The sequence below is a fragment of the Schistocerca nitens genome, chromosome 8, assembly GCF_023898315.1.
Source record: "Schistocerca nitens isolate TAMUIC-IGC-003100 chromosome 8, iqSchNite1.1, whole genome shotgun sequence".
Taxonomy (NCBI): domain Eukaryota; kingdom Metazoa; phylum Arthropoda; class Insecta; order Orthoptera; family Acrididae; genus Schistocerca; species Schistocerca nitens.
Genome location: NC_064621.1, coordinates 21900750 through 21924678, shown reverse-complemented (window position 1 = coordinate 21924678; position 23929 = coordinate 21900750). Strand labels below are relative to the sequence as shown.

Genomic DNA, 23929 nt, shown 5'->3' with positions numbered 1-23929 from the left:
ATCGCCATCCCCCGTCCTACTGTGCAACAAACTGTCTAACTCTCGCCTAATGGGGCGGATCTACCTACTACACAACCGGCAGGCAAGAAAGGCCAGAAGGAATACTTCCTAGAAGACTTCCTCCGTCCCTCCAGCCAAACACCACCCAAGTCTTCCTCAACCCGGAAGGACTCGAAGACAAACGGTCTTCACCTTCACCAACTCGAAGATCCTGCTCAACGGTGACGCCACGTGGTCGCTTAGCCCGGCCGGCCTCTGTCTCGCCAGTGCACACCACCCAACTTTTTTTCGGCGTTGGACTTCACTGACTGACCGCAGAAGTGTGCCGGTGCATGTGTGGACCCCCTGGGGCAGGATCCTCCTGCTTCTGTGCCCTGTAGTAGCAACTCTCCACCAGCTGTCCCTCGGTGGACACTAAGTTGACACCCCTTCATCTCTTCCTCCTCATGAGTGTCCTCCAATGGAAAATTCGCGACCTTCAGTCCCACAAAGAGCATTTGCGGCTGCTTCTAGCATCGCAGCATCCCCTTGTACTTTGCCTTCAGGAAATGAAATTGCACCCTCAAAACCACTTTGAGCTTCCACATTACTTACCGATTCGTTTTGGCCTTCCCCCTGAGGTCGGCATCCCATCTCATGGGGGCATCATGCTGCTTATACGGGATGTCCTTCATAGTCAACCCATCTCCCTGACTACCCGTCTTCAAGCTGTTGCTGTTCACCTCTTCCTTCACCACCTGACTTTCTCCCTCTGTACCATTTATGTACCTCCATCCTTCGATGTCACCAGGGCCGACTTCCTTCAGCTTATTGGGCAGCTACCACCACCCAATTTTGCTCTGACATTCTTAACCAACTCAACCTCTTCTGCCTTAATGCTGGTGCAACCACTTTCCTTTCTGACTCCTCTGACATCTATTCCCATGTGGACCTATCCTTTTGCACTACCCAGCTTGCCCATCATCTTGAGTGGTCCATTCTTTCTGATGCCTACTCGAGCGACCATTTCCCGTGAGCTCTCTGTCTGCCGACTCCTACCCCATCCACGTGCGTGCCCAAATGGCAGCTTACTAAAGCTGACTGGCAGCTTTACTCCTCCCTGGCAACCTTTGCAGAACAAGATTTCCTCAGTTGTGATGACCAGGTGGACTAGCTCAAACATTATCCTTACTGCTGCAGATTGTTCCATTCTTCACACTTCCTCTTTACCACGTTGTGTCCCAGTCGTTTGGTGGACTGAGGCGTGCTGTGACGCAATTCGTGCACGGAGACGTGCTCTCCGCATTTTTAACAGCCACCCTACGCTGGAAAACTGCATTCATTATAAACAGATGCGTGGAAAGTTTCATTGAGTTCTTCGGTATGGCAAAAGAGCTAGTTGGATTTCGTTCACTGGTTCTTTTAACAGTTCCACACCTTCCTCTGTTGAGTAGGGCAACCTCCGAAGGCTCTCTGAAACCAAGATCCATTCCTCCATTTCCAGCCTGACAGTAGTTGCCATTTTCATTGTGGATCCTGTTGCTATCTCCAACACTTTGGGCAGCCATTTTGCGGAAGTTTCGAGCTCTTCCCGCTATCACCCTACCTTAGTCCATAGGAACGAGTGGAGGAGGCTTGAGCAATACCTTTCTCTTCTCCAAATCGTGAGTGCTACAATGCCGCCTTCACTGTGTGGGAGCTAGATCATGCTCTCAGTTCATCCTGGTCCTCTGCCCCAGGGCTAGACAATATCCACATTCAGATGTTGCAGCACCTCTCTCTTGTGGGCAAGCACTTTTGCTTAACACATACAACCGCATCTGGGCAGGGGGCACATTTCCTGGACGCTGGCGTGAAGCCACAGTCATACCCATACCTAAGCCCGGTAAGGACAAAAACCTTCCTTCTGTCTACCGCCCCCATCTCTCTTACCAGCTGCGTTTGCAAGGTGATGGAACGTACGATTCATGCCCGGCTGGTGGCTCGAATCTCGCAATTTACTCACAAATGCACTGTGTGGATTTTGAGTGCCGCATTCTGCACTTAACCATCTCGTTATTTTGTCCACCCATGTCATGAATGGTTTTCTGCGGAAATCACAGACTGTGGCTGTGTTTTTCGATTTGGAGAAGGCTTACGACACCTGTTGGAGAACTGATATCCTCCGTACTATTTACATGTGGGGCTTCCGTGGGTGCCTGCCCTGTTTTCTTCAGGCATTTTTACAAGACTGAGTTCGCAAGGTGCGTGGGGGTTCTGCTTTGTTGGACACCTTTATTCAGGTAAGTGGTGTGCCTCAAGGTTCTGTCCTACTGCTGGGCATCTCCAGCTCCCTTTTTGTCTATGATTTTGCCATCTATTGCAGTTCTCCACGGACCTGTCTTACTGAGCAGTGTCTTCAGCACTGTCTTGATCTTCTTCACTGCTGGAGCATCGCTAGTTGCTTTCGCTTTTCCACCGGAAAAACTGTCTGTATGAATTTCTGGCGGCACAAATGGTTTATCCCACTCTCTCTACATCTTGGTCCTGTTGCCCTTCCATTTGTTGACACCACAAAATTCCTGGGGCTCATGCTCGATAGGAAACTCTGTTGGTCCTCCCATGTCTCTCACCTGGCAGCCCACCCTACATAGTCCCTCAGTGTCCTACGTGTCCTCAGTGGTACTTCTTGGGGTGCTGATCGAACCACCCTCCTCCATTTGTACCAGTCCCTTGTCCGTTCGAAACTAGACTATGAGTACTTTATGCATCTGCACGCCCATCCATTTTACACCATCTCAACACTGTCCATCATTGTGGCATCTGTTTGGTGACGGGCACCTTTTACACCAGCCTGGTTGAGAGTCTGTATGCTGAAGCTGCTGAACTACCACTGTCCTACCGCTGTGAGTTTCTCCTCAGCAGGTATGCATGCCATTTGTCTGCCACGTGTTGCCACCCGTCCTATGCCTCCTTCTTTGATGGTTCCTTCGATCGTCAGTATGGGTCTCGTCCCTCTTCTCTGTTACCTCCTGGAGTCCGCTTTCTCCACTTGCTACGGCTGCTTAACTTCATGCTACCTGCAGCTTTCCGCATGGGTGTGAACCCTTCACCACCTTGGCTTCATGAAGTGGCCCATATTAACCTTGGCCTTCATTCGCTTCCTAAAGACACTACTCCAGCCTCAGTCTATCGCCTTCAGTTTCACGACCTTCGCATGGAATTTAGCAATAGTGCCTTTGTATACACTGATGGCTCTCGGACTGACTGTGGGGTGGGGTGTGCATTCGTCATTGGCACCCGTGTCTGTCTTTCGATATTGGCTTCCGGCCCATTCCTCAGTATTTACAGCCGAGCTTTTCGCCATGTATCAGGGCGCGGAGTACGTCCGGCGACACAGTCTTCCCAATTGTGTCCTCTGCTCCGACTGTCAGTGCCCTCCAAAGTCTCTGTGTGCAGTACACTGCTCAGCCCTTAGTGCAGGGGGTACAGGAAAACTGTCACTTGCTCACTCTTGGTGGAGCCAATGTCATGTTTCTGTGGGTTCCTGGTCATGTTGTTCTGCCAGGAAATGACACTGCTGCCAAGGCTGCAGTCTTCTTTATGTCAGCCCGCGAGTACGTCTATTCCATCTGATGATCTCTGCATTGCTGTCTGTCAGGCGGTGGTGTCCCTTTGGCACTGCCAATGGGAATAAGCTACCAATAAGTATACCAGGCAGATAAGTGCCTCCTCAGGCATCTAGGACACCCTCCTCTTGGCAGGAGAGCTGAGAGGAGATAATTTTAACTGGGCTGCATATTGGGCACTGCCTTTTTAGCCATCATCATTTGCTCAGTGGTGCTGCCCCACCACTTTGTACACATTGTGCCCAAGTTTTAACTGTCCGCCACTACCTGCTGGAATGCCCTTTTTTTTACTAATTTACGTTCCACCTTGTTTTTGCAATCTGATTTATCAGCTGTTTTAGCAAATGACGCACGGGCTGTCCCCCACATTTTACTTTTTATCTGCTAAAGTAATATGGTGAAGGCCATTTAATTTTTAGTTTTGGATCAATACCATATTTCAAAGTGCCTAATCTTGATAAGCAAATTGCGCAGTACTAGATAGGTAACACATTTTCCGATATGTATCGGTCCATATATCCACTGTACATTCACATGCATTCAAACTTATGGCCCGGATAATGCTGAGCATTATACTTAGTCATATTTCATTAGCTTGCCTTTCAGTGTTTTGTGCTACTATCATGTGATGAGGCAAAATGTTGGAAACACCTACATGCTCCAATTCTGAACAGACATTTACAAGCTTCTGACATTTCTACGCACCTTTTTAATTACTGTAGCTTTCACTAAAACTCTTAATGCTTCAGAACTAACACTTTGTCATGTACTTCAGACAATGTTCCTTCCTGTAAGACAGGAGAGAGAGCACTTGCCACAGTACATGCAGCTGACATCCTTATAAATCACTTTTCAAAATCTCTTCCAAACATTGTCACAACCGTCATTCACGCTCAGGATATACAGCAGAGTCCCACTAATCCAAACCCCGGTAATCCAAATGGTTGGTTAGTCCGAACATGAAAAATGTTAGTCTTAAGTATGGAAAACTGTGCAGTAAACTGCTGTACATACACAGTGTCTTAATTTACCCAGTACAGTACACATGTATTAAAAAAATTGACAAGAAAACATCAGGCTAAAACAATGCAAAAGAATAAAAGAAAAGCTGTCAATCTTACTAAAATGCAGCGGTCATTTTACCCCTGTAAAGGTTTCTTAAATTACCGCTATCAGTAACCAAATTTGTCAACTGTTGTATTACTTATTTATTTAGTGACATGTTTTGAGGGAGTACCTCATCTACAGCCTAAATGGCATTACAAAAACAACTTTACAATAAGATCATACTGATGTTACATAGTCTTTTTATAAATGCAGTCCATCCTGTGGAAGAAGAGAAAACTTAGTAGGGGCGATGTCACTTTGGAAGATGGACTGATGTTTGCACAAAAATGTTTTGTAACGGTCACTCACTTTGTTCTTCTGGCATGGCAGTCTTGTTGTGATGTGCTGAGGTGTAATGGATTCAAATTCATTTTATCCCTACTTTTTTGGATGACAAAAACTCTGCCATTGTTTTTGGTGTAATGGAAGACAGTCCGTTACATGGCGCATAGTTGTGCTATCGTCTCATAAACATCAAATCAGCAGGTGTAGCAGTGGGCTGTTGCTCCAAATAAGGGTCAAGGGCTTCTGCTGCATCACTGTGTGGCACCAGCTCTCCTTTTTCACTTTTAGGCTCATTGTCACTTCCGTCACAGCAGTCCACTTCTTCCTGGTCTTGAGTCACAGCAGCAACTAAATCAGCATCAGTAAGGTTCTCCACACATGCCCAATCCGTTGCCATCCACTCATATACGTCTCCTTCACTAGCTTCTTCACATCCAGGGATTATCTGTATTATTTGTAGTAGATTTTCCACTTCATTTCAACTGGGTTGTCCTGAAATTCGAAATGTCCACAGTTGTCTCCACGATTTTCTCAGAGTATTTTCTGAAATATATTGCCGTGCCTCAGCGGCCCAATAAACAACATCCGTCACATTGGTCTTTTTTATTTTGTCCACTAAAGGAATGCTATCATCCTTGATCAGCGTTCTTGAAAATTGTTTTCTGTAAATCGGTTTTAATGTTTGCAGTATCCCCTCAGCCATTGACTGTAGAACTGATGTAACATTCGGCGGCAAAAACTTCGCCACAATTTCTCCATCACATAATTCCTCAGTGCTGGGGTGAGATGGCGTGTTATCTATCAAAAGGATTGCACGAGGAGACAAATGATTTTTCTTAGAAAACTGTCGAACAGAGGGAACAAACTGGCCGTGAAACCATTCTTTGAAGAGCTTACCATCCATCCATTTTTTTCTGGTTGTGATAATATACAGGCAGGGACTTCATGTTGCAGTTTTTCAAAGCTCTGGGCCTAGCAGATTTGCCTATCAGCATTAAAAGCAGCTTGTGATTACCAGCAGCATTGCTGCACGCTAATCAAGTCACACAATCTTTGCACATTTTAAAACCAGGAGCGAGTGTGGTCTTCTGCTTTTGATGCCAGGAGTTTTGTTGACAATGCCCTAAAATTAAGGCCAGTCTCGTCAGCGTTATAAATTTGTTGGGGAAAATACTTTCTGTCTCTTATCATTTTTTCGAACTCACCCAAGTATTCCTTTGCTGCATTGTGGTCAGAAGAAAGCTTCTCTCCACTAGTTGTTAACTGACGGATTCCATGACGTTTCTTGAATCTGTCCAACCAATCTGTACTTGCACTAAAGGACTCATCACCTTTCATTAACTTGTTCAGGTAAACAGCCTTCTCCTGAACCATTGCTCCACTCAAAAGGAGTTCCCCTTTCTCTTTCCTGCGTAAACCAAAGTAAAAGAGCTTCAACTACTTTAACATATTGTGACTGTTTCAAAGTCTGCCAAATTTAAAGTGTTTTTCGCGAAGACATTGCACAGGACTGTTCAAGCTTCACTTGGTTCTTCTTCCAATCACAAATGGTTGCTTTACCAACACTCAGTTCCGTTGTGAGTTTAGATACATTTTCATCATTGTCTATCCGCTTCAAAGCATTCAGTTTTTCTTTGAGAGTTAACGTTGTATGTTTCCGTTTACTCGTGGCGAAAATACGTACACCACTACACAGTACGATACAACTGTTATGCGTGCCAGCGATCGATAACTAACATAACCAAGCGCTTTGTAAGCCAACTGGCAGTGCACTGGCCTCAGACACTAGATAGGTCTCAACAATGCCCAACAACAAGAGCAGGAAGTGAGACTGAGCCATTGTTGCCACACTTGTTGCCATTTGTTACCATGGTGTACCTACTTACCTGCTTGGTATACTTCATTCTAGAAACTTGTCACCGCAATTCCAGCTAATCCAAACAAATCGGTAATGTGAACAAAGTCTGGTTGCAATTAGTTCGGATTAATGGGACTCTACTGTATTATTTCAAATAAAGTTTCGCTTCCGCTCTTTTCTTCACCTAGCATTCATGTGCCAAGATCCTACAGTGGATAACTGAGCAGTGCTCAGGTAACTACAGTAGACAGCTGGGCAATTCGAGCATGAGATGCTTGGACGAGTGTCATGGAAGTTGAGTGCGGTTGCCTTCTCAGTCCAGAACGGCTGTATTGACATTTGATGGACTTAACACGGAAGTACACAGGCTGAGCAATTCGAGTGAGCATAAAGGTCAGATGCAGACCTCTAGTGTGCATGAAGTGTGATTGCTTGCTTTTGTGTGTGTGTTTTCTTTTCTGAAAAAGGCTCTGGTTGAAAGCTAAATTTGTATCAGTCTTTCATTGTGCCCGTTTGCAAATCAATGTACCATCTTTACGGTGAGTAGCAATCTATCCTTTCCCTAATATCTTTGATATTCCAAACTGGAGTTTCCATTGTTTGATATTAATATCAGATGTTAAGCTTCTTGACTTCCACAGCATTACCCTGTTAGATATATCATTGTGTCTGCTATTTTGCTAATGATGACATCATATCAATGTGTTATGTGTTTATCCCAATTATTCTGCAGTGTTAATAAGCAATAGTGTATTTTGAACTTTGTCCTAAAGCTAAGCAATTAATATCCTTTGTACATGCCGATCAACTGTGAAGTGCTGCTTCTATTTGTTCAGTAGTGGTTTGTTTTCATACATACCATCCTGGATTTATTACCGATGTACATATTGCTTGAAACAGCAGCTACATTCATGAAGAATCCTAATTGTTCTCATTAATGTGTGACTGAAGGCAAAAATTAGTGATTTTTGTGTCTCAGCATAATAAAGTTTATTTCTTCATGTTGTTATGGTTACTGGTGAATGTTTCTCCTACACACAACACATTTTTGACTGACAGTTCTGCCAGTCTGTCTCTCACCCCATTTTACGAGCAACCTGTTGGGCACAATTTTTTGTGCTGTCCATGGATTGTTTTTTACTGGAGCATCTGTCTGGTATTTGGGCTGAATTCTTCACTGAGCAATAAAAATGGAACCTCATGCCCATGTGGCTCCTACATATGGCATATTCTGAGAGCACAGCCCTCTGGTGGTACACTCTTTCTTCTGTGGATCACAAAGGAAACACTTGCATCTGGCGAGAGGGGTAGCACAGCAAAGCTGTGGTATTGTGAGAGCCCAAAACTGGAGGCAGCCCAGCCAGCAAGTTGAGTGCGACAGTAGGTCGGTAGTATAACTGAAAACCAGAAATGAGCTAAAGTTGTCAGGAGTCAAGCCTTCAGTATCTAGTTCCAAAAGCGTAGTCCAAGATGATGATTGTACTGTTATGGAATGTGTTCAGTAGCTTCATAGATCTACATCTACATATATACTCCGCTAGCCACCAAGCGGTGTGTGGCGGACAGAAAAATTCGCGCCAATGTCACATTCCCCCCCCCCTGTTCCACTCGTGGATCGTGCGAGGTAAAAACAACTGTCTGAACGCCTCAGTACGAGCTCTTATTTCCCTTATCTTTGAATGATGATCATTACGCGATTTGAAAGTTGGTGGTAATAATATATGCTCTACATCCTTGGTGAAGATTGGATTTTGGAATTTAGTGAGCTGCCCCTTCCATTTAATGCGTCGTCTATCTGCAAGTGTGTCCCACTTCAAACTTTCTATGAGATTTGTAATGCTCTCCCGATGGCCAAATGTACCAGTCACGAAACTTGCCACTCTTCTTTGGACCACCTCAATCTCTTGAATCAGACCCAACTGGTAAGGGTCGCATACAGACGAACAATACTCTAAAACTGGACCAACTAACGTATTGTTAGCTATTTCCTTTGTTGAAGGACTGCATCGCTTCAGGATTCTACCAATAAACCGCAATCTAGAGTTCGCCTTACCTGTTGCTTGTGTAATCTGATCATTCCATTTGAGATCATTTCAAATAGTCACACCCAGATACTTCACTGATGTTACCGCTTCCAAAGACTGATCATTTACTTCATACTGATACATTAATGGAGATTTTCGCCTTGTTATACGCAGTAGATAACACTAATCTTGAGAGGTAACTGCCACTCATTACACCACGCATTTATTTCCTACAAATCCTCATTGATTTGTTCACAACTTTTGTGTGATACTACTTTCCTGTTGACTACAGCATCATCGGCAAACAGTCAAAGGCCGCTGTCAATACCATCAACCAGATCATTTATGTAAATCGTAGAAAGCAAAGGACCTATTACGCTTCCCTGGGGCACACCTGAAGTTACTCTTGTTTCTGTTGAAGTTATCCCGTTCAGGACGACATACTGCTCCCTGTATGTCACAAAACTTTTTATCCAACCGCATATGTCACTGGATAGACTGTAAGCATCCAGTTTTTGTAGCAAGTGACAGTGTGGAACTGAGTCTAATGCCTTTCGAAAGTTGAGAAATATGGCATCAACCTGGGAGCCAGTATCTAGAGCCTGTTGTATATCATGCACAAAGAGGGCCAGCTGTGTCTCGCATAACTGCTGTTTCCTAAAACCGTGCTGGTTTCTGCAGATGAGATTCTCAGTCTAGAAAGGTCATAATGTCTGAACACAAAATATGTTCCATGATTCTATAACAAATCGGTGTCAGTGAAATTGGCTGGTAATTATGTGCATCCGATTTTCTACCCTTTTTATAGATTGCTTTGACCTGGGCCTTCTTCCAGTCCCGTGGAACTTTCCGCCGTTCCAATGATCTCTGATAGATGACAGATAAGAATGGTGCTATATTTGTAGCATAGTCAACATAAAATCTTATGGGGATACCGTCTGGGCCAGATGCCTTTCTGGCGTCTAAGGATCTTAACTGTTTTACAATCCCAGATACACTAAATACTATGTTAGCCATCCTTTCGTTTGTTTGACAATTGAAAGGGGGAATAGTGCTGCCGTCCTTTATCGTAAAAGAGTTTTTGAAAGCTAGGTTTAGAATTTCGGCCTTCTGTTTACCATCATCAATTACATTACTTTTACTGCCAGCAAGAGAAGATATTGAATTATTCGTAGCGTTCATAGATTTTACGTACAACCAAAATTTTTTTGGGGTTATTTTTGGAACCTGCAGATTAAATATTGCTTTCAAATTCTTTAAAAGAGTCTCATTGTCCTTCTGACAGCTGCTTTCATTTCACATAATTTCTGTTTGTCAGTGGGGCAGTGACTACATTTAAAACAACTGTGCAAAATTCTCTGTTTTCTCAGCAACTTCCTAGTATGTTTGTTGTACCAAGGTGGATCCTTTCCCTCCCCTATACTTTTGCTAGGCACATACTTCTCTAGCACATGGTGGACAATACCTTTAAATTCCGACCAAAGATGCTTAATATATTAGTGTCCTGCTGTGAATGCTTGGAGCTGACTATGAAGATATTCATTAATGACACTTTTATTTGCTTTCCCAAACAAGAAAACTCTACGCTGTATTTTTTTATTTTTTATTTTTTTTAGGTCTGTTTGTCGCCAAGCCATCTATGTTCCCATCTCGAGTTGGTTTTCTAACCAATTGCTCAAGATTGTATGTTGAGAGCGCTCCAAAAATAACTTCACACGAATCTTGGCTTCTGCCCCCTGTGATAAACGTGTAATTTTCCCAGTCAGTGGATGCTAGATTAAAGTCTCCACCTATAACTAATGGATAATTTGGATATTTACTTCCTATGTACTCAAGACTTTCCCTGAAATGTTCTGCGACGTTTGTTGCTGATGCTGGTGGTCTATAGAAACATTCTAATACAATGGTCAATCCTTGTCTGATTGACAGCTTTATCCAGACTATCCCACAGTCCGACGCAGTATCGATCTCAACTGCTTTTAAACAGCTTTTAACTGCAATGAACACACCACCTCCCATAGCATCAGTCCTATCCTTCCTAAACATTGTCCAATCACAGTTCAAAATTTCACTGCTTTTTATGTCTGGTTTCAACCAGCTTTCAGTACCTAATACGATATTGGCATTGCTTCTGTTTATTTTGGAGATTAACTCTGGGATCTTGCTACAGACCCTTCAACAATTTATTAACATGAGATTAAGTATATTTAAATCCTTTGGAATGACCTGTTTAGGCGAACTAACAATTTTTACAGTTGCACACCCACATCAGTGTCATGAACTAGTAATTTTTCGGGCCAGCGGTTTGTTTCCCATGGGGAGGAACCTAATCTAAGAAACCTCCATGTGCACGCCACTGATACTGTGCTGCCCATGTAGCTGCCTCCTATGTGTAGAGCACCTCTGATCTATCAAGGGGCATCCTACAACCTTTCACCCCTTAGCATAGGTATGGTAGGTAGAGGGCATACACTCTACTGGTACCTCACATGGACATGATCTGAGGGCACTAAATTTTGTACCACTAGAGGCTGTGTCTCCAAGTCTATATCAGCGTGTAGATATACTACCATGCAAAACATGAATCAAAACTGGGAAAGATTCTCTGTTGATTGGTATGCCACTTTGCTTCATCTTATTTAGTTCCTGCACAGTGATATTCTCAAATCTGGTGGTTGGTCGCCTTTGTGGTCTAGGATGGTTGTTTGCATTGCTGGTTACTAACACCGAGGTCTTGAGGTTGGTTCCTGGGGACCACATCAGTTTTATGTGCTCTGGAAAAGTCTGGAATTAAATTTATTCAGCATCATGGGCAAAATTTGTAGTTGCTTGAATTCAATAGTAAGCTACGGAAGTATCATCAGATAGAAAGGCTTGCTCCAGGCTGTGCACCAAATGATCTTTTCTTTATAAAAAATCTGAAGGCACTTATTGTACGCATTTTACTACTGAATATTCCACAAAGGACTTTCCACTACCTTGGTACTATTGAGTTTGAACTGAAAAAAATCAAGAAATCCTTAAAGGTACATTTGTTAAATTTTCATTCTTGTTTCTTTCAGAACAGCATGTTAGACTAATGCCTGTTGTTTTGTTACTTATTAGTCTTTTGTGTTGTTTAGGTTCCTTTGTGAGGAGAACATCAGTATAAACACCAGCTTTAAGTGCTGCGTAGCTGTAAAACCCAGATTTGAATTTATTGGTAACTGGTAAGCCACTAATGACATCCTTGTCAATGCTGCTGCAGTCATTAAGTTTTGTTGTGAAGAGAAAAGCAGTGTTTTCTGTATGGAACTGAATTATTCTCTTGTAATATAATTGAACATAAATAAAATTTGGCAGTAATTTTTTTCATTTGGAAAAAAAGTGAAATATAATTTATCTGAAATTAAGAACTAATATACCGAGTGAGATGGTGCAGTGGATTTGTGTTTGGGAGGATGACAGTGTCCCTTTCCTCAAATCAACCTATCTAAGAACTAATAGACTTTTGGCACTTTACCTGAAAAATCGTATTGAACATTGTTTCATTGGATGAGTTGATGTGTTCATACAAAAACAATTCTGTTTACTTGTAAGGTATTCAGATGAGTTGCAACGTTGTTGAAACACACACAAACTGATTTGCGATTGCCATTCATTTACAATATTGGAATTATATTGCAAATTTCTTGACACTGAGTTCTCAACTTCCTTGTATTGTGAAGTCGGTGAGTTACCAAGAATTTTGTATTTTGTGCTGACTAGATTCCTTATCACTGTGGAGCAGGTAGAGAAATCAAGCAAATATTGCATTTCAACAAAGATGACATTGACGTTGTCGTGACAGATAGGATTTATCAGAAATTCCCAAAGAAGCACTGAAAATCGTGTGCGCGCGCGCACACACACACACACACACACACACACACACACACACACACACACACACACCACCTCCATACAGTGTTAAACTATTAATTATTTTAAAAATAACAGTTTATATATATCAAGTTACAGAAACAGCAAATAAGAGACAGATAAATAGAAAGGTTATGCAGAATGGAGTAAAGTTGTGGAAAGAGGAGGAGGGAGCAGTGGCTTTCTTCAAAAGTAGTTGTTTTTGCCCTAAAATACAGATACATGATACTCCAGAAGTGATTATCATAATTATTTTAGCACATTAGCAACAGTCATAATTTCTTGTTAGTACAATTTGCAGCCAGCAGCGGTCGCTTCTGCTTGTTAATTTAAAACTTGACTTCTTCCACATCCTTGCAGGCTCGCCTTCAGGTATATGAGTGAAGCAAAACCAAGATTGAAGGGATTAACAAGTTGGTGGGTGACAGAGTTATATCCTTGTTAGATTGTCAGTTTGAAACTGATGACTGTCAGAATTAACTATTTAAGATGAACACCTCTTTGGTTCCTTTAAAACCTTTTAACTGTTTTAAGTACACTGGCCTAAGTAACTTTGTCAGTAACAAGCAAACACCATTTTTCTGCATGAACCTAATACTACAAACATTTGCATTCTTTATTTAGAAAATTTTAGAATTTTTTCAGTGTTAATTCTAGAAGACATGGCCTGCTGTGGGGTACAAGTGCTATCATGCATCAATAGACTCAACTTGTAGTTTTTTTGTTTAATTCAGTTTTATCCTGTTTTATTTTGTCATTCCTGTCCTCATACTTGGTATTTGAAGGTGTTTCTGGAGAAGCGCAGTTTATTTTGAACGTACGTCAGTGTATGTTCTAAGAGCTTGCGAAACATAATATTGTCACCCTTTTTAAAAAGGTTTTCAGGCAACAGGTTTTGGTTGCCATTGCAGTATTATGATCTTAAGTTACTGTAACTATTGAAACTGGTAATAAAGTGCAGTAATTGTGATCTCGTTGACTGTACAAACATATCTCTTTGAGCTCATTGCTCTTGCCTTTATGTGAAGTTAGTATTCACATGAAACACACTCCCAGTTTTTCAGTGTTTTATTCTGTGAAATGTGAAGTTTCCCAGTAATTACCATATTTATCTGATTATAAGACAAGGTTTTCTTCCCCAGTTCATAATTCAAAAAATACAGTGTCATCTTATATTTGCAGTTCAAACTATTGCTGCCAAGATTAATATTTTTACATTGTTTAATAGAATAAATATGGGTCGTCTTACATTTACATATGAACCTTTGGCCGTTAAGGGCACATACAGATTTATTTTGAAGAATTTGGAAGAGCAGGGCTGGGCATATTATACTCACCTTCGAATAGGCCTGAGATTTCCCATGACGCCGAAGCGCTTGATACAGTATCAATGTTACTCGAACATGCGTGTGATATTTGACTCACAAGGCACTAGTGCCTTGGATATGCGAGAAACTAAACTATTCACTACAACAGTGTATTGTTCTGCTTAAAATCTGAAAATTTTATGAAACAAAGAAGGAAATAGCACTAAATGATATCATCTTACAAAACCCTTGTTGTATTCGAAGAGGTTTGCAATAACGATCATGAGGATAAGATTAGGATAATTATTGCACACACAGATGCATTCAAACAACCATTCTTCCTGCACTCCATACGTGAATAGAACAAGAAGGAACCCTAATAACTGATACAGTGGGACATACCCTCTTACATGCATTTCACAGTGATTTGCAGGATGTAGATGTAGAAAAGTTCTCATACCTGTATGAACACAATGTACAAACATTATGCTGCTTTTGAAATAAAGTTAACATTCAAAAGTGGAAACACTGTCTATCAAAAAAGTTTGCTAGATTTATATTTCATTTGATTATGAGGGACTGTAACGATTTACTAAGTGGGATGCAAATAAGGAATTCAATCACTGTTAATGTATGGGTAAAAATGTTACCAACTTTTAAATAGGTTTAGAACATTATTCTGACTATCAGATGAAACAAGAAGGAAAGTTCATCAAGAATGAAATGTCTAAAAGATGAAATAAATCATAAGAAACTGACTGCAGTCATTATCATGATAGCAAAATTACAGCTGCAAGACCTGCAACTGAAGATAGTACCAAGAGATGTCAGTAGATAGCAGGGCATGAGCACAAGTTTGAGAATTGGACTTAATAGTGATTCGCAATCTTTTATTTATGTATTACTTGCTGTTGTTACTTATGACTAGCACCCTAGAAGATATTACAGTCCGTGTTTCACGGCTGCTCAAGCACAGCACTACAGAAGGCCTGTAGGGTGAACAGTGATGAGCTATATGAGTGCAGGGAGGGGAGTACTAAACAAGTAGCAAATTACCTCGTGTTGCCAACCATGGGAATGTATACCACATACTTTGGCTTTTCAGAAACATCTATCATGTTGACATTCCAGTTTGTGTGAATCCATTTGCAATTGGAATTGAATTGACTTTATAATTGGACAAATACTTATTTGTTTCATGCTGCAGTGTTGTTGAGGTTCACTGCGACATATGACTGGTACGAAAGGTTATCTGTCAACTGCTGGTTCTACGCAAACAAGGAGAGAGCGGCGGGCAGGCGATATGTTTAAAAGCCAGAGATACAGGAACATTCTCACATCAGTATAGCAGCAATATCCAATATGTATTTGGTTAAAAACAGCTGTGTTCTCAAGTCCGATGGTAACCACAACCTCAGAAATCACAACATATTTGGAAGGGACCACAAAACATGTGTCACAACAAAAATATAAATTTCACAGCTGTGCTGTGAGAATGATGGGTAGTAAGCAAAATAAGTAGAAAAGAAAACAGTCTTTAATTTAATGTAAACAATTTCTTTTCATTTATTTATTATCATAATGTAGGCAATAAATGGCGTAAATTCAGAATAGGTATAATGTTAACTTTTTAGGGTGGTACTTTGTAATTGTGTTTAGTCAGAATATGTTAAAAATAAATTTTTCTGAAGAAGCCTCTTGAAAAAACAGTCTTATCAGGGTCATCTTATACCCGGGTAAATACAGTACATTCAACTTCAAGGTAATTGAAGGTGTTAAAATGTTCTTGGATGTTCTCAGGAGTTATGCTTTGGTAACTGTACTGCATAACTGTATTGCTAAATGAAAAAGAGATGTTGCTACAAACACTTGGAGGTGTTTACTGAATATTCGCTATAACACTCATTCCATTTAGCTTTGAATGTAAAACCCCCTTTTTTGTTTGAGTGCTTACCTTGTCTGGTTTGCTTCAGTCTGCAGGATACTTTGAAGCACCACTTCAATTAAATAATGTTGAACCTAAGGGAGAGCAGTACTACAGCATTTCAGTTTTGTTTTCTTGCATATTTCCTTGAGTCAACTGCAGCATTAAGATAATTTTATTGCTTACAGTTCAGAAAACTGGACTCAGGATGGTGCAAAATGAACAAATTACATGAAGATACACCCAACTTCATTGTAGCAGTAACTTCTTTTTTTATCATAAACTATAGTTTTTATTGGCTACCATCTAAGAAGAAAATTTGTACTAATTTTGAGTAATCTGAGTATCACTCATGTAGGCACATCTGAATACAATTTTCAAGTTATTTGTTAACTTACGGCAAATGAAATTGTTCTGATCTCATAGATTCCATAACTTTGCTGACACATTTAAAGAGAGAAATATGACACATACACACCACATACGAATAGATATGAAGAAACGTTGTGAATATGACAGGTTAGTGCTGCCACACAGTTTCAAATGTCAAAGAGATTTTTATGTTGGACAAAACATTAAGCATTTAATAAAGACTATCATTAAAACAATCACAAGAATAGTTTCAACACACTTTCTTAATACATACAATTTTTACAAAGAATAGTAACTGTATTCATTGTACTAAGCAAAAAACATTGCTCTCCAAAATACTTTATTAATATATGCATTTCACATTCTATGTATGTGTGAAACAGTTGACACATGCACAATTGTTAAAAGTATATAATACAGAGAAAAATACGCAAGATAGTTTCATAATGAAGCAAAGCAGTCATAAATTTAATCTTGGATATATTTGTGCTGAGAATGTGGAATTCTCATCAAATTCAATAATTGAAGTCCATTTAGAGGAGAAAGTCATTTTACACTGTTATATTCCTTATTCAACAGTAGTCTTGTTATACTGATGAAAGTAAACAGTTGTTGCAGCTGAATATGGTAGTTGTACTTCAGTTATAGTTTATTGCAGTTGCAACTGTGGCTTGAAGTGTTCTTTTATCAGGACTTTTAGATCTTTTTTTATCATGGCCCTGAAATTAAAAATCTGTGAGAGCAGCCTGCAATATGATGTGACTTTACAATAAAGTTGCTAATATTGTACATTTCATTCATGAACCAATTTGGATGCTTCTTAGACTTTGAGTATTTTCCTCAAAGAAGTATCATAAGTTTTTTGAACCCTGGAACAGTTCTGCTTCTGAGTTTTTGCAACAGGAAAGAAAATCGTTAGATAATTAATTTAAGGAGGTAACAACTTACAAAAATGTTGCGGCACTGAGTTGCTGAAAGGCACATAAACAAAACTGAAAAGTTAGCTAGCATTTGGTGTAATCTTTTTTCGGGAACAAATTTTCAGCATTGTTCATGGGTGTTTTGGTCACTGAACTATTTGGGGAATCATTACTTTTACTTCTGAAGTTATTTATGTTTTTTCTGGACTTTCATAAATAAGTTGTAGATACAATAGCATATTTTAATTTTTATATCTTACGGCAGGTTCTTTCAATAACTGTCATGCACTCTACAAAAGGTAGAATCCACAATGCTGATATGTATTTTGGATGCTGAAAGATTGACAGTGTGTCGTTGGCAATGAGAGGGGGAGGGAAAGTGTATGAAACAGTAAAAAGTGACCAATTTTGCTGGGGCGGAGTGGGGGTGAGGTGAGGTGAGTTGGTTAGAAATCTGGTGGGGGAAAGCGTAATTCATGTTAACCTTCAACTGCTGATGAATGTCATTTTCAAAGACATCATGGTGTTGTGCAGATTGACATATTTATAGCAGCAGACAGATAAGGAAAAAAAAGTGTACTTCCCACCTCACAAAGTAAGGAACAATATTCCAAGTTTAGACATTTTGGTTGATTTTGGCAATATAGTCTGGCTTTACACTTTGGACATAAATAATTATGATTTTAACTCTTTAAGTGATGCTAAAAGGCAGTTTCAAACAACTGATGGTTGTGAGAGAATTTAGTTGATTAGTCATTTTTTCTAAGTATACAAGCAAAAAATTGGGTTTTGGACCCTGGAAAATATGTTAGCAGTTACAAGAAAGATCTGTCCATACCATGTAAGTATCGGAGTATTATAGGTGAGGAAGATGAACAATTATTCTCTGTTGACAGTAGACAGTTTCACATAACACATGAAAATCACTTTTCCATCTGGTGAAAGTACACATCAGAATGCCAGTATGATTCCAATATGAGATTGCCACAGTTACAGAACTAATTTGGGCAATCATCTCCCATCTTAAGATGTGTTGCATCTCTTCATACCTTATATGTCTGATTGCCATATGCTATGTTCAGGATACAAAAAAAATATTCTCCTATTATTGAATGTTGTGGGAGGAGAGATTTTTGGAAGATTACTGCAGAGTTGAGGTGGAGTAACAACTTAAACAAAAATGTCTCTGGAACTACATGCATAATTATTTTTTTTTTTACAATGTACTCTTTTACATAATGAAATGTTTTTCATTAAGCTCAACTGAATGATTTATTGATGTTTGAAAATTCCTTTGCTGAATCCTGTGTTGTACATGGGGATTTCCTGGGCATCTCTGCTAAAGTATCAGAGACAAAAAGTAGAGAGGTCAGTGCTCTCTAAAATAACAAATTTTTAAATGGTAGAGCCTTCTAGGAAAGTAAACTTCATATTTGAAGTTTATGAATATGACTACAAATATACTATTGTGCATTGAAAGGGCCGAATGCAGTGTAGTGTTTTGGAATTGCTAGTGGTAATTTAGGTCATTTAAAAAACTTTAAATGTCTGCCATGCAACAGAAAAAGCCACAATACTAGTGAGTTTTATTTCGAATGTTTCTGCGGATCCAGAGCAAATCGCGTGATGAATGTGTACATTCTTCTGCATTGGTCTAGTACATCAAAAGTAGCTTGTCTCAATATATCTGTAACAAAACATCTGGAATACATTATCAATAAGTCTCGTACAATTGTTAAATTTATTTGTGTTGGAGTGTGACTTTTTACTTTTCTATTGGCAACATACGATTACAGTGGAAATACTTGCCTTTTCTGAAGACTGACATGCAAGTGGGTGTGCAAATGCATGCAATTTCTTGTGATCAGTGGTGAAATAGTTTTCAAAATACCTGTTAATTACTGCTTATTGTATTTTAATTTTTTTAGTGTACATCACTGTAATTAGTGAAAGCTATGAACTATTCTGCAGTGTGCAGTTGGATACCAGATGCAGTTTTTTTTTTACAATTTCCTGTGAAAAATAGAAATTATGCGGAGTGCAACAGAGGGGAAAATAGCTAAGAAATGCAGATACATTTAGCCACTAATTGTGATGCACCTGTGTAAGACGCATACTTTGTTCTTTTGAATTTATATGTCAAATGTAATAATTAATTGTATTTGTATGCTGAAGTATGGCAGATGTGGTTTCATAACCATAAATATTATTCAGCTATAAATTTAATACTCTCTCAATATGAGGAAAATGGCAATAATTATTTCGAAAAGCCTCTTTAAACACCTGCTCCAATCCAGTTATTAATTTCTGCAAATGCTTTGCAGCTGCGGTGACTACTTGAATCTCAAAATTATCTGATTGGGCTATGGGAGTTGCCCATGTTAGGTAACAACATTTTTCTAATTAATAACAAATTAATGTTATGACAGTGTTAACTTGTCCATTGCCATTGCAGATATAGTAATTCAAGACTTATATGCTGCAGATGGCCTGCCTGTTCACTGCAACTGGAATGACTGAATTTTACCATTAAAGCACAGTAAATTTTGTAGTCCAGCTGTTTTGACTTAACTGTTAATTCTGTTTGAAACTTATACCAGTTTTTATAGATAAATAATAATTACTCAAATCATATCTGAGGAACACATTTACAGATGTGCTTAGTGAACCTTTATTTTAGGTTTATGGATTTTTTTCTTATGTGGTTCCCTGTTGTTTAGACATTTTCTCTGTAAACAATCTATTTGTATTACAGGCATAATGAATTATTGAAACCTCACAGTTTTGTAGACTGCATCCAAACTACAGATTATGGTTAAATTACAGCTTTTGTCTGTAATAATTTGGTAGTTAGCTTTCCTTTACACTTCCAATATCGAGTATCTCATCAATACTCAGCTGTAGAAATACAGTCAGCTCATTAGTAAGCAGCCAGAAGACCATCGACCATTGCTACGGTGACAGTGTGTCTCTGTGACAAGTCTCACGTGGCACGCTGGGATCGCTGCTGTGCACAAGCTGTGTACGTGAATGACCGAGTGCCTGTTAGCGAGATGCGTGGCTGTTGCTCCGGTATTTGGCTGTGATGTGCAGGTAAGGAGAGTCACGGCTGACTACCTTCACCTGGCAGGGGTCGTGGCGCAGTAGAAAGTGGTCCAGTGTGTCCCAGCCTCCTCCCACTCGCACCATCATATGCCGGCCTTTCAGCAGCTGTAAAAATAGATTATGTGCTGTACAAATCCTTCGCATAACTTATAATGACGTTGAGCAAGTATTTAAAAGCTACTTAATTTAATTCATTTTTATTCTTGGGTATGTACTACCATTTCATACAAGACTGTTTCAGAATGTAGTAACAAATTTGCAGTATTGCTCTAAGTGAAGAGCCAAAGCCTTGCATGCTTGTGAAGGAAGGATATGACCTTTGGGAAGGCATCAACATCAGCCAACAGATGACTTTGAGTGCACAATAAGTCAGTCAAAACAATATAACAGCAATACAGTCATGTACAATTTTGCAACCAGTGTCAGCTAACATAAATATGAGGGTGAATGAAAAGTAGTACTCCGAATAACTGCTTATTAAATAAAACTTTATTAACATTCTACATCTTTATTACTTCTACATATTTATCTCTCAACATAGTCACCTTTGCGACAAACACATTTCTCTCAATGAGAGACTAGTTTGTTGATACCAGCACTGTAGAATATTCGTCTTTGTTGACAGAGCCACAACATCACCCCTGCATGCTTCATCCTATCGAAGTAAAGTTCTTGAACACGTTTTTTTAAGTTCTCAAAAAAAAAAAACACTTTATGGAGGGTGATTGATGGCAGTGAACAAAAGGTATCGGATTGCTGCAGAGGTCACAGTTTTCGTGTGTGGTCTGACATTGTTATATTGTGTAGTGAATTTTAATATGAGAAGAGTTATTGTTACTCATCAGTTAATCATCCACTTACACCGTAACAGTTCATCAGGGAATTACATTATCACAATTTGGGGGTTGCTGAGGATTGCAGCAATCCGAAACAGAGAGCAGTCGACAAGAACTGTTCAGCATGATGCTCACTTAATGATCAGTACTTGTGTTCTGGCAGCCAACTTACTGTGCCCTTACTATACCCAGTCAGTGGGGACTCGTAATGTACAAATATATGTACATTACCAATTAATACAAGAAGTACATATGTGGCCTGAGATGTCACACTACCTTGTGGCTCATGAACAAATAACTTCAGTGACCATTGCTCTAGCAACAGAGGGTTGCAACTTGCATTAGCAAAGCAGAAAAGTTGAATGACTAATATGCATGTCATGTAATACTTCAACTAGTATTGAGATCAGAATAAAACAGTTTAAGGCATTACTTTTCAGCAAGCCCTCACATTTTTCTGGGTGTGATGCCTTGTCATATTGTAAAATAACTGACACTGCATAAAACAGACATTTCGGCCACAGTTTGTGTCCTTGCTCTGGACCTGCAGTGTACAGTGTTGTCCAGGCTCCATTATATTTCATCACAGCTCCTCTGCAGAACATGACATTTAGTCACAATTTTGAAACCACTGATATTATTGGTCTCCTTTGCTTGATGGACTGGGAAACTTCATTAGATTGACTTCCTGTGGTGCAAGATGTGGCAGAAATTGTTACAAGTGGACGCATCTGCTTAAAAAGCAAAGTACAACAATCACTGGCTAATTGCTCTATTAGCATCTGTGCACTCTGTTTCTGATTAAATGTAGGATCATGCTCTACGAGAATTAGTTTATTTCCTTAGTTTTGCCTTTTGACAGGGAACTGAACACGAGCACTGAATTAACCTACGTAATTGTTAAGGTTTTCAGATATCACAGTTGGTATGCCAATTGGTTCCTTAGCCTGCCCTGTGATTATCACAAGATGATGTATGTGCAGATGTCCACATCTGTTTTGGCACAGTATAATGCTTAAAGATAGAACTACCTGGCACATCTTACCACAAGTAGTAAAATTTGGGTGAATCATCATGGGAAAGCATAAGGCAGAATGGAGGCGTCAGTTGTATTAGGCCAAGAAGTAGTATCATCTTTACATAGAGGAAGTCGTTTTCACACAGCGCAAAAGACTTCTGCCTAAAGGCATCCTACACCTTCACAACAACTGTTTGCTGTGTGCACAGTATTTACAACTGTTAACATAAGCCACAACCAGAAATTTCAGAATGTGCAGCATCCCACGTATTGCCATGAACTCACCGTATGACAAAGCTGGTGGAGCTCCACATCTGGTATGGTTTTCTACTCCCAAAAATAACTCATTTCCAGTATTATTTGTCTGTTCACACATAGTACTTACCTAAAAAAAAGTCTCAGAATCCTATTTAGTCTTAATGTCACTTAAATTTATTATTCAGTTTATTTTTTCAAGTGTTCTTATTACATTTGTGTAATCAGTTTTCATTGGGGTGCTGTTAATTGGAAGTTAAAGTAAACTGAAGTTAGCATTGCAGTTTGACATGTATAAACTTTGTGGGCCAATAAGTAAAATCAAAAGTTAAGCATTCCAACCCTCCTGTAACATATTTTAAAATAATCATCTTGTGGCGCAGTTCTTCTTGTTGTCTCCGTGCTTGCTAAGAAAATGGGATGAGAAGTTCCGCCTTATGCAAGACACCTTTTTTTCTTTTGTTTCACCCATACATGTTTCAGCACTTTTATGCTATCCTCAGTGGGTTCTATTTTTATTTTTAACTGTAAATTTGTTGTTAACATATTAACATTTTTGTCGTTTACAACATTATGTAAAGGTTGCATTTATAACTTAATTGGCGAAAAGTAACATACCTTACATTATATTATTGTCCTCTTGTTTTGGTAGCTGTTATGCTACACACTATACAACATGTCATCTGCAAACAGCAAAACGTAATTTATTTTCTATTTGTTATGTATTTACGAACGGAAATAAGACTGTATCACGTTTTCTTTCAGTAACTTACAGTTTTGAAGTTGTGTTACGTTTTCCTGTTTTGTTGGCGAAGTAAATGGGCTTACTTCTTTGCCTGTGGTCGTGTGGTAATGCAGTTTTTCGATTACTCAAAACATAGACGGAGTTTTCGCTGCCATTATGTGTTGTTGTGGCTGTGTGGCGTTCATTTGTTTCGTAGCGTGTTCTGCTGGCTGAGGCGCGCGAGTTTGAATTGTATTTGGTGTTAGTTGTGTATGGTTTATGTGGGTTTGCCTGTGTGTGATGAGTACTGGGGCAGAGTGTGTGTGTGTGTGTGTGTGTGTGTGTGATAGAGAGCGACTGAAAGAAAGAAATAAAGAAAGAAAGAAAGAAAGAAAGAAAGAAAAGAGAGAGGATTTGTGTGTGTGTGTGTGTGTGTGTGTGTGTGTGTGTGTGTGTGTGTGTGTTTTACTTGTATAGTTCTTCTATTGTGGCGAAGAGAGTTTAATTGCAGAGTGACTCAACATAGCATACAGAACCAACAACACAATACAGAGCAGACTTGGAAGAATTACCACCAACACTGACAGATACAGCCAGTCTGGCATCTACTAACTTACTTGCAACTGCTGTCAATCTGTATATGTGGGCCAAACATGCAGGACCTTCAGAACCAGATATAATGAACACCTCAGAGCACTGAAAAGCAA

At 39.7% G+C, this 23929-nt stretch overlaps 2 protein-coding genes across 2 annotated transcripts in view; one reads left to right on the top strand and one right to left on the bottom strand.

The window, feature by feature from the left end:
* The window catches only part of LOC126198609 (uncharacterized), an 82301-nt gene extending 70086 nt beyond the window's left edge, over positions 1 to 12215 (top strand). The window contains exon 8 of the mRNA XM_049935062.1: positions 11984 to 12215. The gene's annotated coding sequence lies outside the window, so the exon portion shown is untranslated. The remainder of the gene's footprint in view (positions 1 to 11983) is intronic.
* Positions 12216 to 16712: 4497 nt separating this feature from the next.
* Positions 16713 to 23929, bottom strand: part of LOC126199081 (growth arrest-specific protein 2-like) — a gene marked incomplete at its 5' end in the record, with an annotated part of 263695 nt that continues 256478 nt past the window's right edge. Inside the window, 2 exons of the mRNA XM_049935818.1 lie at positions 16713 to 17083; positions 20402 to 20494. Coding sequence (XP_049791775.1) covers positions 17003 to 17083; positions 20402 to 20494 — 174 coding nt within the window. The remainder of the gene's footprint in view (positions 17084 to 20401; positions 20495 to 23929) is intronic.